At 37.8% G+C, this 13,117-nt stretch overlaps 1 protein-coding gene across 4 annotated transcripts in view; it reads left to right on the top strand.

The window, feature by feature from the left end:
• rims2a (regulating synaptic membrane exocytosis 2a) overlaps positions 1-13,117 on the top strand; it is a 247,893-nt gene that overhangs the window by 161,104 nt on the left and 73,672 nt on the right. For all 4 annotated transcript variants that reach the window (XM_041793381.1, XM_041793385.1, XM_041793383.1 and 1 more), the window contains 5 exons: positions 1,099-1,270; positions 1,523-1,676; positions 5,129-5,197; positions 10,660-10,798; positions 11,204-11,302. In XM_041793381.1, the coding sequence (XP_041649315.1) occupies positions 1,099-1,270; positions 1,523-1,676; positions 5,129-5,197; positions 10,660-10,798; positions 11,204-11,302 (633 nt within the window). The remainder of the gene's footprint in view (positions 1-1,098; positions 1,271-1,522; positions 1,677-5,128; positions 5,198-10,659; positions 10,799-11,203; positions 11,303-13,117) is intronic.

Below are 13,117 nucleotides of genomic sequence, written 5' to 3'. Positions count from 1 at the left end.
GTACCGGGGTGGACCCCCTTCTGCCTTCTGAACTGTCCTAAATTCTTCGTGGCATAGTTTCAAAAAGGTGCTTGAAACATTCCTTGGATTTTGGTCCATATTGACATGATAGGATCACGCAGTTGCTGTTGTGTGGTCAGCTGCATATCCATGATGCAAATCTGCTGTTCCCTCACATCCCAAAGGTGCTGGATTGAGATCTGGTGACTGGGGAGGCCACTAGAGTACAGTGGACTCATTGTCATGTTCAAGGAACAAGTTTGAGATGATTTGAGCTTTGGTGCATTATCCTGCTGGAAGTAGCCATCAGAAGATGGGTACACTGTGATCATAAAGGAATTAAATTCTGATCCTACCATCTGGATGTTGCAGCTGATATCAAGACCCATCAGACCGGGCAATGTTTTCCAATCTTCCGTTGTCCAGTTTTGGTGAGCCCATGTGGATTTTAGCCTCTGTTTCCTGCTCTCAGCTGACAGGAGTGGTACCCAGTGTGGTCTTCTGCTTCAAGCTTCCACGTGTTGTGGGTTCAGAAATGTTATTCTACAAACCTTGGTTGTAACGAGTTGTTACTTGAACTACTGTTACCTTACCATCATCTCGAACCAGTCTGCCCATTCTCCTCTGATATAAAAAAGGCGTTATTGTCCAAACAAAGGCCTCTCATTGGATTTTTCCCTTCCCGGACCATGCTCTGCAAACCCTAGAGATGGTTGTGTGTGAAAATCCCAGTAGATAAGTGGTGTCTGAAATACTCAGACCAGCCAGACACCAACAACCATGCCATGTTCAAAGTCACTTAAATCCCCTAAGCTGAAGACACTGAGTATTAAGCATAGTTGTTATAGTTTGGTGATTGGTGACCAGAAGCTTTAATTCCAGTCTGCCATCATGTGTTTTTAAGAAGAATCAGCTGATAATGGTTGATTCAGCATCATTTGGGGCATCCCTGGTCAATATCTCATATTGCCGTCTCGTTCTTGTTATCGGCATGCTACGTCGATGTGCTTTGTGCTGTGTTGTTGTGATCTTTTGTTTTCGTGACTCTTCTTCTGTCATGGTTGTAAATAAAAACAGTTTGAATTATTGTTCCTCCAGCGACAAAAGCAAGAGGAGAACAAAAACGGTAAAAAAATCCTTAGAGCCCAAGTGGAACCAGACCTTTATGTATTCGCCGGTACACCGGCGAGAGTTTCGGGAGCGCATGCTGGAGATCACACTGTGGGACCAAGCCAGGGTGAGGGAGGAAGAGAGCGAATTTCTGGGAGAGGTAAGAAGTGTTATCGTCTGGTTCTAGTCTTTGCTTTCTTTTTAACTGTCATGTAAACTGTAACTAAAAGAACATATATCCACAGAGGTTTTTTGGGGGGGTGGGTTGATCCTTTCTGTAAAAGTTCTGTGAGCACTGCAGCAGTGTCTTCTGTGTTGCCTTAACCGATAAACAGAGAAAAGCTAAGATAATTTTCTCACATGGAGATCTTTCTTTTTTTGAGAATCTACTGGGCTTTCCTCCTTTTTTCAGATCCTCATAGAGCTAGAGACAGCCCTTTTGGATGATGAGCCACACTGGTACAAGCTACAAACCCATGATGTGTCCTCCATCCCACTCCCACGTGCCTCCCCGAACACACAACGCAGGCAGCTCCACGGAGAGAGTCCAACACGGCGGCTGCAGAGTATGTAACCCCTTTGTCACTGTCATGCGACACAAAACACACTGATGTGATACCAAGATCTTGATATTTGCTGCAAAGAAAGCAGAAGAGTGGCTGCTCCTTAGATACAACAAAACTACATGAGAATGTCAAATACAGGGATCTGGATAGTCAGTATGGGAAGTGTTCATTTTTCTGTTTGTAGTCCAAGCTTGATTGACCAATTAAATATCAGTTAGCTTTGTTGTGTACCACAGAAAGACTTCAACAAAAGTTGATTCATTTCTATATACTGGTTGATAAATGCAGAATATACAAGATAATGGATCCCTCAGAGATCAGATGCTTTAATGTTTAGGTCTCTACTGAAATGCATCTTCTCCTAATGAGGACAGATCTGACAAAGCTTGTGTGTTTGTTTGTTTTTTTTTACAAATCATGGTATTATTTTGGCAAATTTAATCCACATTAATTGCAAGTAAATGGCAAGAAAATTGTCATCTTCTTTGCTCACAAACAGCTGAGGTCAGGGATGTCACAGGCCAAGAAATGACAGTGTTTATGCTGCAAGTTATAATTTGCTACATGGAAAAGGAAGTTTTTCCAGATAGGTGTTTTTGATAACCATTGATTTCACCAGATATATGACAAATTATCTGTCCCCTGCAAGATATTATAGTTCACTAAAACTAACTAAATAACTAAAACTAAGAGGTAAAAATCAGTTGAGATAACTGAAACTAAATAAGAACTAAACTTTACAAGAAAAATGAAAGCTAACTAAAACTCAATTCTGTGCTGACAAAACTAACTAAAATAAAATTAAATTAGTTTTAGTCTTTGGCAGCAGCAGACTGACTGACATGTAAACATGGAGAGAGTAAAGTGGCCTGGTTTGATTAAAGACGGCCTTGATTAATTTTAGCCCTAAAGTGTTATATAAACATCAAAACTGAATACATAAACGAAAAGTGAAGAGCCCATTTGGGAAGGCCCCTGTCAAGTATCCAATATTGCTGAAAAAAACTAAAACAAACACCAAAACTAATAAAAACTACGCTCAATAAAGCTTTTTTTTTGCAAAATAAAAACTAAACTAAACTTGCAAACCAGCAGTAAAAACTAACAAGAACTAAACTGAAAATTGAAACAAAAGTAAAAACTGAATAAAAACCTAAAACTACTGAGAAATCCTAAACTATTATAACCTTGGTTCCCAGAGGTTTGTATTGTCTATCAGACGAAGACTGACAAAATTTATTTTATAATCAGCGGTGTTTGCAGGGGGGCTCTGGCTGCCCAGAAGCTGTTAAAATTAGATTTGCACATATTAACAGTAATCATGGTATAACACTTTCAAGGTAAAATAATTTGTGTTCAGGGATAGTTTGTTTGGATTTACATGAAAAATAATTAAAATTTATGTTAATTTTGACCACTGAGAATCACTATTTTTATTGGTGTCAGTCCTTGGGGGGGCTAAAGTTTTCTTACATACAAGTGGGGTGGAGCTCAAATGAAAAAAGGTGGGGAACCACTGCTCTGGATTTTGGTATAATTTTAACATTTTGCAAGAAAGCCTAATTGTCCTATCTTGGCCAGGACACTCTTGAAAAAGAGATTTTTTTCCTCCTGGTTAAATGAAGGTTAAATAAAATAAATCAAAAAAATAAAACATACTACAATAGGAAATACTTGTAGCCTTTTCTTTTCTTTGTTGGCACATTTTAGCCCTACTATCTGAACAACATGTACATAACTGTGTTGTTAATGTAACAGGTTAGAAAGTGAAGATGCGTTAAGAGTCTTAAAATGTATGAAGAGGGTCTTGGAAATGTCTTAAAAAGTATTAACTTTAATGTCATATTTTCTGTATACACCCTGATAATACTAGAACTTTTAAATGTAAATGACTTCATTTTAAAATAGAAGTCCTCATACAGTGAACATCTGGTCAGTTCATGTTCCGAAACAGTTTCCTTCCCTGACTTAGTCTGTTAAAGCTTTTAAAAACAGCTGCAGTTTATTGATATTTCATCTTTGTCATATTTATCCATCTTACTGCCTCTGCTTTCACAGACAAAGGCTCATACTCACACAACTCAGGTAACTGTCCCACAGAGCTGCTCTGTGGAGCGTCTGAGTGTCCTCCTGTCCTCCTCAAACACGCATCCTTGTGCCCTAATTCTCTGCCTTGTTTCTGCGAATGGTGCATGTTTCTGTTGCCTTACATGGATTTCATTTCTCCAAGGTGATATAAATTTAACTCTACTTGTTTGAAATCCACTCAAGGTATAAGATATTTGCACCCTCCAAGGAAACAGCGATTTAAGACACAGTGGTCTATTTAACAATCCCATCCTGGAACCCAGAACCGCATCCTGCAAAACTGCACTTGATTCTTATCCTAAACCCACAGCTGGAAACATATTGAGACCACCTGCTTTTCCTTTGTTGTATTCAGTACCATTTTTCCCCATTTCCAAAGGTCCCACAACCTGCAGCCCATTATGCTTTTCTGTATTTCTGTGTCTTGAATGTGCAAAAGTTTCTGAAGATGCCACCACCTGATAGATGAGTGAGTCCTGTGTTTCTCTGCTTACTTCTCTTCATCATCCAGAACAGTGGTTTTATGTCGACAAAGAGGAAAAGGATAACATCTAGATGATCTTTAAGCAATGTGCATCAGTATTTTGGTTTCATAACCAAACCCAACAATCACTAAACTTGCCTTTTCCCAGCCACTGTTAAAGTCTATGTGTAAACAAACTGTGGCTGACTTTACTGTAGTAGTTGTTACACTGTACTGCTTCTACTAGACACTTAAAGCCTGGCCGCTTCTCCCACCAGGATGATTTTCTAGGCGTTTCTGTAAGTGTGAGGTGAAAGAGCTGACAGCTGTAAAAAGTCTCCAGCCAACTGAGATGAGAGGTTGGGAGCGGCAGTGCCAGAGTGCAGCACTTGTCATTTCTGATAAAGCACATGTGTCCAGTTGATTTAGGTTGACTGAACGGTGAAGGTGGTGGGGGGGCTGCAGGGAGGGGTCATACTTTAGTGAGATGGGACAAGGAGGGTTGATAAGCCTACTGAAGAAAGAGCTGTGAAGCCATATCAATTCTACCACCCCAGCCTTCACATGCAAATCAAAAGATTGAATGTGTCTTTTTAAAGTGCCACGGCTCAGATGAAGAGAGATCTACAGTTTTTGTTGAAGTCAAGCAGTGAAATGCAGCATTATTTGTCATAGCTGACTCATATTTTCACATTTATAATCCAATGCAGTCTCTTGCTGGGTCGTTCCTTTTATTTGTGGGTTGGACACTGACAGTGTCGGTAAATTTTTTTGGTGCTCATCTTTTGGAATCAGCTTGAACCATCAAGGTTGCATTTAAACTATCTAACTGCCTCTTTTTCCTTCCTTCTTTCCTTTCACATTTACTCCCACCCTTTTCTGTTGTCTTTGCCAATCCCAGGAACCCAGAGAATAAGTGACAGTGAGATCTCAGACTACGATTGTGAAGATGGTGTTGGGGTAATAACAGGTAATATGAAAAAGTCATATTAGCTTGCAACATGTAGATTAGTTAATTGGTATCATCAATCAATCTTTTTTAATAGTGCTGGTGCATAATAAATATAATCTCTAGGCACTTCCCAGAAAGAGTACCTCTTGACAGTGCTCTTTATTATTTACTGAGACTCAGCATTAATCCACCATGAGCACAGCACTGAGCAGCATTTAGCAGTTTTACAGTGGCAGGGGAAAACTGCCTGTTAATAGGCAGAAACTTTGAGCAGAACAAGAAATATGGTAAACAATCATCCGCCATGACTGTGTTGGAGATGCAGAGAGAGAGAGCGACAGAGCAACTTCAGTAACAACAACAATTAATAAAAAAAAAAATACATTTGTTGCTTTTAGTGCTAGAAATATTTGTAAAAATATTTGTGGTTTAAGCTGGAATAGACATGCATGGTAGTAGACTAATCATTTAAATAATAACATAATGATAATGAAATGGAGGTAATGGTGTTAATAGCAGGTGATGTTTAGCAGCCCTTTTACTCACTTTAACATTTCTAACAATATCAGGTATAAGGCTCATTGTTCAAGGTTCACTTTATTATACCTGTAAAGGGCAGTTTGTTTTGCAGCCAGCAGTCAAACACACATCCAGACCAATCATAAGTATAGCATTAAGAACTCAATAAATAGAAGCACAAAAGATACAGGTGCTACACGACAATAAACATGCATAGTAGGAAATAACAGCTAATGGCAGCAGGAACAGAAAGTTTTTTAGCCTTGTTGTCCTGCATGCTGGCTGACATTAATAGTTGTAGCAGTTGTAGTTAGGAGGGTCTATGGCAGCAGCCCATCCAGGCCAGTACTTAATATAACAGTATGGTAACACTTTCTGTGCCCCCCTCTCTATAATGCATTGACTTATAACTAAGTCATCATAGACACTGGCATTATAATTAGTTATAATTACTGTTATAAGGCATTATAAATAGTCATGAGTGCTTATAATGTGTTATAATGCACTTATAATGCTGTATAACCATAGTTTAAGCATATTTATAATATGTTATAATCATTATAGAGAGGGAGCATAGAAGGGTGTATGTGTAGAGCTAGAGTGATTGTTTTATCAACGTTAGCAACTGTGATAATTATGAAACAGAGAGGAATATAGCAGATTGACTTTAGTGTTTCTAATGGTGATTACAGCTATAAATTCATATGCAGTGTATCCTCCTGAGACCCTGCGTGTTCAATAAAGGACTTTGTTGCATTTTGACTTTCCTACAACACAGGAACAATTTCTGCCATTTGAACTTTAGAGGTATTTGTCCAGAATTTTCATAAAAGTTTAAAGTTATTTGCTTGGAATATCTGGAGAATTTTGGGTACTTTTATGGGAATTTAAAACATTTTTTTGTAAAATTTGCAGGGTTTGATTGGAAATATGTGTAGGGGATATTCTTTAAAATTTTCCCAAATTGTATTAAACTTTGAGTGAATTTGTTTGGATTATGGAGGGAACCTGTTTGGAAATTTTCCTTTGAAATTTGGGGGAATTTATTTGTAAATTTTTGCAAATTTGATTTGGAATTTTGGGGAACTTGCAAGAATTTTTTCAGAAATTTTCACTGAATTTTATGGAAAAACTTTAAATTTTTAATTCTTTTCAGAAAAGCTAATTGAAATTTTGGGGAATATTTGAGGAGATTTTGGTCAATTATAAAGGATTTTGGAATTTTCACAGATTTTCTATTTTATATATATAATTTTTTTGTTTGTTTTTGGTTTTTTTTTTGGTTTTTGATAATTAAGGAGGATATTTTATGCTCTAGGAATCTTTCATTATTTTAAAGGGAGTCTTTTGGGGGTTCTCCAGAACTTTAAGTCAAAATTTAGTTCATACCTGGTCTTAACAAGCTCTTGTGGTCCATTATCAGAAAAAGGACTGGACCACATGTCTCTGAATGACTGACACCATTTCTCACAGACTTTACAACCTCCTATCAACTGGCCAAAACACAGTCAAAATGTATACAAAATATTAAAAGTATTTTATATTTTTTGTGTTGTATTATAAGATTAGCTTGTCCTCATTTGCAGACAGAATTTTTTGGTAAAAACCTTCCTGTTTAAAGACATGACGTTATACTTATCAGATCCAACTGATAAAATCGGAAACTAAAAATGCATTTCAAATAAAAGCTTAGGTCTCAAGATGATTTAACTGATAGAACATGAATGAATTGAATATGAAAAACAAAATAGAAAAGCAATAGAGAAAAGGTACGGTGCACTACACTTTGCTCTCAGATTATTTGAGTATGAAGTTTATGAGTTTACTGTTTCAGTGAAAGTCTTACATGTCATAGCCCACATGTCAAATGCTTGCCAAACCTAGCCAGCTCACACTGACAGTGATATACCAGTGAAGCAAGAAAAAATGCTGCAGCCAATCAGCAGCAGTAGCACAGAGTCAGAGCTCTGAGGTTTTACTTGCCTCTGCACTGCAAGTTTCTGTTCTGCCTTGCTCACCAAGGCTTCAGCAGCACACCCACACTGCACATCCAAAAAGGAAAGTCATGCTGCTATCTGCCAAAGACCTTCAGAAAAGTTGGAGAAAAGAATGAAAAACATACCTGAAATACAGACACACAAGCTAGAGATGAAGAAGAGAATATTGAAATGAATGCTTCCTTTCCTGCAGGAAAACTGCTGATAAATTACTGATTATTATGTATCATTTTAACAAGCTAAAGGCTCGAGAAGAGGTGAGGAGGAAAGTATTGTAGTGAAAGAAAATACAGTTAATGTAGAAGAAACTTTTTAAAGAGGTAGGGAGACTGACAGACTGCAGCGGTGGAAGAACATCAGCAGGGGCTCACTGATGATACTGTAGTTGAGGGAAATCCTCCTCCAGCCTCTTTAACATTCACAGCAGCCCCTGTCTGGCTCACCCTGCCAGCCCCCTTCACTTTATTCACAGTGAAGAGAATGCCCCTTTGCTCAGCCTTGGATGCATGCTATTCTTCTCTACTAAGGCATGACAGTTGATATGATAGTTCTGTAAATAATCTTCAGACACAAAAACAGTTAAATGAGGCAGGACAACGTATCTGATACATTTACTACGTGGTTTTATCTTCATAGAAGCAGTCTCATTATTTAATAACAACACCTGGTATGTTGTTCCCATATTCTGCACTTATGCACCCCAGTCCTGTTGTCAATACATATTAATTTTAAGTAATGTTTTCTCTTTAGAGATGCTCATAACCTCTAAGACCGACATTGTTGTATACGACAAGAAGACACATGTTATTTAGAGTTAAATAACTTTAAAACCATAATTGTTGCCACTTACTCTTTTTCTCCTCTGTTTTGCCGTTCTAATGACACTATCCATGTTCTTAGCCTTTATGGGTGCTAAAAACATTGATATTTGACACAAGCCATTTGAAGATTGAATCCACACCATTAAATCCGATATTGAACGTCTTTATGTCCATGTTTTTTATCCATATTTGATCGTTGATCTAGCTTGGTATCAGACACCATGTAGCATTACCAAACAGACATCACATGGGCTGTACCAACCAATTGCAGGCTTTTCTATCGTCACGTCATGGTTTGCCACAAAACTTATGTGTACAAACTGACAAACTGGAAGGCAGGGCATGGACAGCTCTCAATGGAGAGAAAGAGACACAGAGAGGCTGTGATGTGGCCCTCTGTGTCTCTGCAGCAGGAAAATGGTTTTCAATAATGACTCTAGAGAAGACAATTCCAAAAAGCACAAGGACTGTTTTTAAATATAAATACCTGAATATTTTTGAAAAACTTTGTTGCAGAAGGGTTTTTTTTTTCAGTTGTTGGTCACTAAGACATGGGAGAACAAGTCAGTGAAAAAAGGTCTTAGTCATTATTGTTTACTTTAAGCAATAATTACAAAATCTTTGAGTTTTAATTACAGATTTTTTTTTTCTTTTATTTTTGTAGACCTATAACTTTTCTCATTAAATTCCGGTTTAAACAGCTGAAGGTTGAGAGGGTTAACAAACTATTGATACTGATTTTGTAAGCAGCATATAGATAAAAACATTAACCATTTCTTTTGCTTGTGCATTGATTTTATTTGTGGCTTGGGGCTGCTGTAGAAGTGCTTTATTTTTCATATGCTTGTGTATTTTCTTTTTGTCTTGTTGTTCTTTAAAGTTTAAAAAGTAGAAATCAGCAAATCATGCAACTAATAATGTGAATTACAGAAATTAACTTGCCGTCTTTCACATTCAGCATGGATCATTTGGTTCAAGATCTTCTTATTGATCTGCACCCTCCATCATACATCATTTCTTGTCAAAAAGAAATACTGTTATTCCTTGTGTATTAAAATGTCTGACTCCTTTAAGTTAAGGTCAGCACTTCTTTATCATTACCTCTGATTTTTCCTACCTTGCCTTCTTTTCCAATTTTTTAATTCAGTGTTTTCTTAAACTCATTTTAATGTACTTTACACTCTATTGAATATCAATCAGCTTTAATGGTGCTAAGCATTGACCTTAACTATAGCTCCTAGCCATGCCTGATTATTGGTTAATGAACTCTTTCAAGTTCAATGGACTAGTCAGTCTTGCAAAGAAAACTCATTATAATGTTTCAGATTTTTAAAAGGCTATTTTCATGTTAAATGCACATTATTAAGACAGCAAATGAATTGCTCCATTATATAAATCTTGGATTACACAGTCAGCATTCTCAAAGATATGTGCTTGTGCAGATTACCATTATCATAACTTTATTTCAGTCAGGAACACTGTTGTCATATATTTAACCATTTTATTGCAAAATGGATATAAGGAATCTGCTCCCTGTGTTAGTGAAGCAGCATGCTTTAGCTTTCCAGAGGTCACATAGCTAAAAACCCCTATATTGATGGACACATTTATGACAATTCAAATTAAATACAGTAAAATTACTTCAGAAGCAATAAATCCAAAGTAGCATGAATGTGAACATGAGGGTGCAACAAGCTTTATGCTATAAAGGAGGAGGCTGGGGTGGAGGAGGTTAAATGGTGCAGTGTGGTGCATCAGCATTAATGCAAGCAGGGATAAGTGAGAAGTATGTCATGTGTAAACACACCACTGTGTTGAGAGAAAGAGCTGTGATTGGCTGTGGGAGCTGGGAGGCGATAATTGGGATCAGCTGATCACGACTGGGCATATGACAACCGTGTCCTGTATAAACTAATGCTCGACTTCATAGAGTTTAGTCAGATTTGTCTTACCTAATGATCCTTTTAATTGTCTGATGTTTTAGCTTTAGCTCTTTCATTTATTCAGAAATATGAAAAATGCTCCGGTTTTTATATGAAGACGAAAAGAAGAGAAACTAAAGCATTTCTCTCATGGTTAGAAATATTTTGTTGTCGGTATACTTACTTTCTCTCCCTCCCTTTGTCTGCTCTTGTCTTAACAGACTACCGGCCAAATGGCAGAGACTTCCAAAGCTCCACGTTGTCAGTCCCTGAGCAGGTGATGTCGTCCAATCACTGCTCTCGGTCAGCTGATATCAACCGGGCGCGGTCACGCTCTCCCAGTGTTCCCCCACCCTCCAGGTAATGCTCACACCTTAAGTGGACTGTCCCTGGAATCCAGGGTTAACACTGTGATGTTTTTCTTTCTTATGGGAATGTTTTAACCCTTTTTACTTTCTTACTGACACACTTACATGAAGTTAAAGCATGATTTGGATGGATGAGACTAATATATGCTTGAACAACTAAGATGGATAAAAATGACTCTGGATAAAAGGGAATATAAAGTCATCACCCATATGGTAGCGTAATCTCGTCCTGCTGTACTCATGATGCCTTTTAAATCCCACATCACCCCTCTGTACAATTTCTCACTGTTACTCTGAACACCTCACATGGACATGCTGGCTGCTCTGGCCTGTACTAGTGGCAGTGTGTGATGTTTTTAGTATATAGGGGGTGATATGGTCCACTTCTGTCACACAGCAGAAGTCTGGACCCAGCCTTTGACCTTAGACCTCAGTACAGCTCTTCCACTAGAGTGGACCACCACAGTGTGTCTGAAGATAACTACTCACCTGACAGGTACACACACACACTGCAGCTTACACTTGTGTGCAGTGGATGCATGTATTTACTGGCATGCATGAACAAATGCTGACAAGCACAAGTGGGGGCTGATGAGTTAAAGACATGCAGAGAGGTTTATGCACGCATACACTTATGCATGATGTCATGTCGAACTCTCTGGGGCTGATCTTGTTTGTGGGGGCTTTCTTGTATTTCTGCTTCTATAGACCAACTTTCAACATTCCTTAGAAATATTTTGGTAAAATATTTTTCATCTGATATGATTTAGTATCTTTACCTAGATACCTAACTTCTTCAGTTATGTACAGTGCTTAACAAATTTATTAGACCACCTCTCATAAAAATTAAAATGAATATTTTACGAATCTTTCAGAAAGTTCTTTAAATTTGGCAAATAAACTGAAACAACTAAATAGTTCTTTTTCACACATAATAACCAAAACACCTAATATTTTATCTATTTTTGTTTGGCCTTGATAACAGCCTACACTCTTGATGAAATTGTTTTTATGGATTTTTCCTCTTTTGTTATTGAGTTGCAAATAGTTTCTAGCTGCTCCCACAGACTTGCTTTAGATGAAACTTTTGTGCAAGGATTCAAATCTGGACTTTGACTTGGCCAGTCCATCAGTTCCAGTCCTCCAGATTACTTTTTCTTGGTCAAATTGTCTTGACAAACTTTGTAGTATGCTTGGTTTCATTGTCTTGTTGGTATATGGACCAAGGACCAATCAGATTCAGTCCTGAAGGGATTCCATGATGCGCTAAGATGTTGTGGTAGATGTTGTTGTTCATGATACCATGCATTTTTCCATGCTGTTTTGCCCACACCATTTCCACAGATGGATCCCCACACCATAATGGAATCTCTACTGTGCTTCATTGTGGGTGCAATACGTCTGGCATCAAAATGTTCTCCAGCTTTGCTGTGGACAATGCTGACATAAGCGATCAAATTTGGACTCGTCCGTACTGAGTCCCTTCTTCCAGTCATCAACCGTCCAGTTTGTGCTCCATGTAAATCTGAGGCATTTTTAGATGTTTGCAGGCCTCAATAATGGCTTCTTAGCAGCTATTCCTTCCTAACCCTTCTGGAGACTTTGTCAGACTCTGATCTTGAAGCATTCATCTGTGCCTGAAGATCATCTGTGGTCTTCCTTCTGTCTCTAGAACTTAAAAGCTTGAGATATCTGACGTCAGCTTCAGTTAACCTTCGTTTCCTGCCTGTTCCTTGGTGCGTTTCGTAAGTTCCAGTCTGACTCCAAAGTGGACCACACTTGTGTTTGAGAGCAGGAATGAGGAATTTAAACTGAATTTGCCTTTTTTTTTTTTTTTTACCAAAATTTGAGCTGGCTCACTAGGCTTCTCTGAGAAGTTAATCAAACATAACATTCAACCACTAAAACTAGTTTTTCTGTTCAGGGATGTAAGTCAATAACTAAAATTCGACATCTTGATCAAGAGCTAATTATGTGCTTTACTTTTTATTTCTAGTTTTTTGTAAAGCAGTAAATTTGAAAATTCATGGATAACTATAATAATTATATTTTAGCTTTAAAAATGTAATTTTGGGTGAAGAGCTTCTATGTTTTAACCATTACTGAAACATGAAAAATTTCTGTGGCAGTAACCAGGGCTGTTAATTTAGGACAGCTGTGGCATAAACCTTACTTTGAGTGGTGGTTTGATAAACTTGTTAAGCACTGTATAAGTCAAACAGTAATGCTCCAAACCTCCAGAAGAGGAATGAAAATAGACACTGAAAAAGTAAAAACTTGTGGTCATTACATTGGCTTATCAGATATACTT

The sequence above is a fragment of the Cheilinus undulatus genome, linkage group 8 (genome assembly GCF_018320785.1).
Source record: "Cheilinus undulatus linkage group 8, ASM1832078v1, whole genome shotgun sequence".
Taxonomy (NCBI): domain Eukaryota; kingdom Metazoa; phylum Chordata; class Actinopteri; order Labriformes; family Labridae; genus Cheilinus; species Cheilinus undulatus.
This window is presented reverse-complemented; position numbering and strand designations above follow the sequence as displayed.